The sequence below is a fragment of the Phocoena sinus genome, chromosome 3 (genome assembly GCF_008692025.1).
Source record: "Phocoena sinus isolate mPhoSin1 chromosome 3, mPhoSin1.pri, whole genome shotgun sequence".
Taxonomy (NCBI): Eukaryota; Metazoa; Chordata; class Mammalia; order Artiodactyla; family Phocoenidae; genus Phocoena; species Phocoena sinus.
In genome coordinates this window covers 139,701,432-139,707,431 of record NC_045765.1, presented here as the reverse complement: position 1 = coordinate 139,707,431, position 6,000 = coordinate 139,701,432, and the positions used below count along the sequence as shown (strand labels likewise).

At 39.4% G+C, this 6,000-nt stretch overlaps 1 protein-coding gene across 1 annotated transcript in view; it reads right to left on the bottom strand.

Moving 5' to 3' along the window:
* Positions 1-212: 212 nt before the first annotated feature.
* C6 (complement C6) overlaps positions 213-6,000 on the bottom strand; it is an 84,447-nt gene continuing 78,659 nt past the window's right edge. The window contains exon 17 of the mRNA XM_032627153.1: positions 213-394. Within this exon, the coding sequence (XP_032483044.1) occupies positions 213-394 (182 nt within the window). The remainder of the gene's footprint in view (positions 395-6,000) is intronic.

Sequence of the window (6,000 nt, the reverse complement as noted above, 5' to 3'; positions counted from 1 at the left end):
GTGGACGTTATTACCTAGGGGTATGCTACAGAGCATCATGGATGGGAACTGGACAGGGGAGAAGACACGGGAGGCAGGGAGAACAATAATGTGAAATGAACACAAAAGGATTTATGTTGGTCACTCCTGGATATGACAGTCTGCTGTTGGTTCAAGAGTGTCCTTTTGTAGGGATTATTTGGGGGCAGTAAATCTGTTTATCAGTAACTGTGTTAGGTCTTACACCTCCCAGGATGCAGTATTTCCACTTTCCTGTTGGCACACCTGACAGCTCCTACTTCACAGGTGTTCACTGTTCTGTGGCTCATTGATGATCCCATTTTGACGCAGAAGAGCTGGTTTCCACTCTTGAAGCACTGGGAGGGCAATAGGCAGACACACTTGGAGGTGGCAGCTGCAATGAGAGAGACAGCGTGACTCACCACAGTGCTTTAAGGTTTGATTTTACCTAACTTGTCCCCAGAGCAGTGAGCACTTTGGTGGCAATGAGTGCGAATGCTGGAACAAAGGCAATGACCCAACTGTGGCTGAATGGTGTGATCTGGGTATAAGAGAGGAGAGGGCACTGGTAAGTCAGTAAGGTGCAAGAGCTGGGCTACCTCTGACACCTCCCTCTGACTCACTGCCCACATCCAATCAATCCATTTACACAATGTCTTCAGTCTGTCCTTCATGTTCTTCTCTCATTGGCACCACCTGGGAACAGTTATCTAAGGTATCATTTATTGAGCCTGCACCATGAAACCACACACTATGCCAAGTGCTTTGTGTGATTTATTCCATTTAATTCTCACAATAAACATATGAACGATATGGCATTATACTAATTCTACAGATGAAGAAACTCAGCTCAGAGAGGTTAAGTGATACGCCTATGGTCCCACAATTAGTAAGTGGTAGAGGCATATTTTAAATCATGAATGACTCGCAAGCCTGAACTCTTTTAACATAACTCTGTGTCACATTTTAAATTTCTTTCTAGAATATTCCTGGGTTATGACTAGGGATCTGGATTTTTAATAAGCAGTTAAATTAGGTGATACTTTTATAAGGCCTGGTTTCAAAACCACCCCAACACTTCATAATTCGTATAAATCTTGTGTTCATGAAAGAGTTTTAAAATGATCACTTAGGGGTAAAGTTACCAAAGCCAAGCATATTAAACCAGTTTTAAGTAAATGGATATAGGCTCATTTATACACACGCATGTTTTAGTCAAAGTTCAAGGTCCTCCACAGATGGTCTCAACATCCCTTCACAACATTATCTTTTCTGCTTTCTCCATCCCAGGTAGAGTGACTCCCTCTCTTTCCCAAGCAAGACCCCGAAAGTGTTCCAGGTTGTGTCCTTTGCCCACACTAGCCCCTTCCTTTGCCGGACTGATGTGTTCTTTCCAGTTCCCCACATGTCCGATGTCTACAAGCCTCACCTCTTTCATGAAGCATTTTATAGCCACGTACCCCCACTGATGTTTCCTTTAAATAAACTTTAATGGTGTAAATTTGTCAGCACTACCTCTGATATTTTTATACTTTCTTGTCAGTTAGCTTTTCATATGTCTTTCTCCCAAGACAGTTACAAGTGCTTTGTTAGAGAGCAGTAACTATGGCTCCTCCATCTGTTTATCCCATTCAGTTGTTAACAAGGTGCTCAATTAATTCTGCTTCATCAATTGATTTCAATTCTGAATTTGAGGGTGCAGGTATAAGTATTCAAAAAGAAACGTATTTGGTGGATCTGTGATAATTTATGTTGCCAAAATATCTGAGTCAGCCTGAGGATCAGGCTGTAGTCTCTTTGGGGCAGGTATCAGTTCTTTCCCACGTGTCTCAACTGATGGGAGAAAATAGGGAAAGGGAATGGGGAGATGATCATTAAGCGTATAAGCTTCCTGTCCTCAGTAGGAAATAGTTCATGAAAAGGCGTGAATTTCCCTTTTACACTTTTGCCAACCAGCTAGAGAAATTCTAGTTGGGGAGAGTCTTGTTTGTTGTTGGAAACTATAGGGTTTGGTGAAGAACAGGAGACTGTTCTAGCTCTAGAGAGGATGTCAGTTCCCCAGGCTTGTGGAAAGGCCATGGTCACAACTCTTTTAGTATGGTTATAGCTTAAATACTCCTAGCAAGATGATTTTCAGATTATTAGCATGAAAAGGCCCTTCCTGTCACCTCCACTAATTCATGTTTCCATCCTTATGAAACCCTTCCTGGCCAGAAGGTATTTATCTCTCTTACCACTCTTGTCACATACTGTCTTGTATTAAAGTTATTCATGTAATCATTTGAAAAACTGTGAAAATTAACTCCCCAAACTGAACAATTTGAGGGTACAAAGCTCCTTTATCGTCACACCTCTCACCTTACTATGTACAGTGACTTTGGCGTATTGGATACTAAATGGATGTTTATTGAATACATTTTCCCCGCCTGTTGGTTGATGCTGGATATTTTTGAAATTCAGATAAAACATTTCATAGCTATAAAAGTAGGCTCCTTGGGGAAGCTTCTGTGTTCTGAGTTTTGCAAAGTGAACTTCATGTTACTTTGGAGTTCCATTTTAAACTTTTTATCATTTCATTTTTGATAGAGAAGGAAAAGAGTAAGTAGTACAGAATGTAATCAAGAACACAATTTAATCAAGGTGACATTCAATTCAACCCAAAATTAGTAATATCCCAATTTTCCATGAGTGGGTTGGGTATAAAATACATTTTTAGTTTCCTCTCTTTATAAATGCAGTGGTTTGTACATTGACTCTGTTCTGTAGTGCTACAGGAACAGAAATCTCTGTGACACTGACTTTTGCTCACCAACTAAGAAGGCTGGCACAGGCAGACCATAACTTTAGGGGGAAAAAGGCTTTTAGTTTTCTAACTGTGTGTAGGATCAAAGGATATTTTATTTATTTATATATTTATTTATTTTGCGGTACACAGGCCTCTCAGTGTTGGGGCCTCTCCCGTTGCGGAGCACAGGCTCTGGACGCGCAGGCTCAGCGGCCATGGCTCACGGGCCCAGCCGCTCCGCGGCATGTGGGGTCGTTCTGGACCGGGACACGAACCCGTGTCCCCTGCATCGGCAGGCTGACTCTCAACTACTGTGCCACCAGGGAAGCCCTATTTTTTTTATATAGTAGGTTCTTATTAGTCATCAATTTTATACACATCAGTGTATACATGTCAATCCCAATCACCCAACTCATCACATCACACCCCCACACCCCCGCGGCTTTCCGCCCTTGGTGTCCATACGTTTGTTCTCTACATCTGAGTCTCAATTTCTGCCCTGCAAACTGGTTCATCTGTACCATTTTTCTAGGTTCCACATATATGCGTTAATATACGATATTTGTTTTTCTTGTTCTGACTTACTTCACTCTGTATGACAATCTCTAGATCCATCCATGTCTCAACAAATGACCCAATTTCTTTCCTTTTTATGGCTGAGTAATATTCCATTGTATATATGTGCCACATCTTCTTTATCCATTCATCTGTCGATGGGCATTTAGGTTGTTTCCATGACAGGGCTATTGTAAACAGTGCTGCAATGAACATTGGGGTGCATGTGTCTTTTTGAATTATGGTTTTCTGTGGGTATATGCCCAGTAGTGAGATTGCAGGAAATCTCTTGGAGGAAATGCTTTCAGTTTTTTACCATTGAGAATGATGTTTGCTGTGGGTTTGTCATATATGGCCTTTATTGTGTTGAGATAGGTTCCCTCTATGCCCACTTTCTGGAGAGTTTTATCATAAACGGGTGTTGAATTTTGTCAAAAGCTTTTCCTGCATCTATTGAGATGATCATATGGTTTTTATTCTGCAATTTGTTAATATGGTGTATCACATTGATTGATTTGCGTATATTGAAGAATCCTTGCATCCCTGTGATACATCCCACTTGATCATGGTGTATGATTCTTTTAATGTGTTGTTGTATTCTGTTTGCTAGTATTTTGTTGAGGATTTTTGCATCTATATTCATCAGTGACATTGGTCTGTAATTTTCCTTTTTTGTAGTATCTTTGTCTGGTTTTGGTATCAGGGTGATGGCGGCCTCATAGAATGAGTTTGGGAGTGTTCCTTCCTCTACAGTGTTTTGAAAGAGTTTGAGAAGGATGGGTGTTACCTCTCCTCTAAATGTTTGATAGAATTCACCTGTGGTGCAATCTGGTCCTGGACTTTTGTTTGTTGGAAGATTTTTAATCACAGTTTCAATTTCATTACTTGTGATTGGTCTGTTCATATTTTCTATTTCTTCCTGGTTAAGCCTTTGAAGGTTATTGCTTTCTAAGAATTTTTCCATTTCTTCCAGGTTGTCCATTTTATTGGCGAAGAGTTGCTTTTAGTAGTCTCTTAGGATGCTTTGTATTTCTGTGGTGTCTGTTGTAACTCTCCTTTGTCATTTCTAATTTTATTGATTTGAGTCCTCTCCCCTTTATCTTGATGAGTCTGGCTAATGGTTTATCAATTTTATCTTCTCAAAGAACCAGCTTTTAGTTTTATTGATCTTTGGTATTGTTTTCTTTGTTTCTATTTAATTTATTTCTGCCCTGATCTTTATGATTGCTTTCCTTCTGCTAACTTTGGGTTTTGTTTGTTCTTCCTTCTCTTGTTCCTTTAGGTGTAAGGTTAGATTTTTTATTTGAGCTTTTTCTTGTTTCTTGAGGTAGGCTTGTATAGCTATAACCTTCCCTCTTAGACCTGCTTTTGCTGCATTCCATAGGTTTTGGATCATTGTGTTTTCATTGTCATTTGCCTCTAGGTAGTTTTTGATTTCCTCTTTGATTTCTTCAGTGATCTTTTGTTTATTAGGTAACTTAGTGTTTAGCCTCCATGTGTTTGTCTTTTTTACGTTTTTTCCCCTGTAATTAATTTCTAATCTCATAGCGTCGTGGTCAGAAAAGATGCCTGATATGATTTCAATTTTCTTAAATTTACCGAGGCTTGATTTGTGACCTAAAATGTGATCTATCCTGGAGAATGTTCCATGTGCACTTGAGAAGAAAGTGTAATCTGCTGTTTCTGGATGGAATGTCCTGTAAATATCAATTAAATCTATCTGGTCTATTGTGTCATTTAAAGCTTCTGTTTCCTTTTTTATTTTCATTTAGGATGATCTGTCCATTGGTAAAAATGAGGTGTTAAAATCCCTCACTATTATTGTGTTACTGTCGATTTCCTCTTTTACAGCTGTTAGCAGTTGCCTTATGTATTGAGATGCTCCTGTGTTGGTTGCATATATATTTGTTATATCTTCTTCTTGAATTGATCCCTTGATCATTATGTAGTGCTCTACCTTGTCTCTTGTAACATTCTTTATTTTATAGTCTCTTTTATCCGATAGGAGTAACGCTACTCCAGCTTTTTTTTGATATCCATTTGCATGGAATATCTTTTTCCATCCCCTCAGTTTCAGTCTGTATGTGTCCCTAGGTCTGAAGTGGGTCTCTTGTAGACAGCATATATATGTGTCTTCTTTTTGCATCCATTCAGCAAGCCTGTGTCTTTTGGTTGGAGCATTTAATCCATTCACGTTTAAGGTAATTATTGATATGTATGTACCTATGACCATTTTCTTAATTGTTTTGGGTTTGCTTTTGTAGGTCCTTTTCTTCTCTTTTGTTTCCCACTTAGAGAAGTTCCTTTAGCCTTTGTTCTAGAGCTGGTTTCATGGTGCTGATTTCCCTTAGCTTTTGCTTGTCTGTAAGGCTTTTGATTTTTCCCTTGAATCCTAATGGGATCCTTGCCGGGTAGAGTAATCTTGGTTGTAGGTTCTTCCCTTTCATCACTTTAAATATGTCATGCCACTCCCTTCTGGCTTGTAGAGTTTCTGCTGAGAAATCAGCTCTTAACCTTATGGGAGTTACCTTCTATGTTATTTGTCGTTTTTCCCTTGCTGCTTTCAATAATTTTTCTTTGTCTTTAAGTTTTGCCAGTTTGATTAGTATGTGTCTCGGCGTGTTTCCCCTTGGGTTTATCCTGTATGGGACTCACTGCAC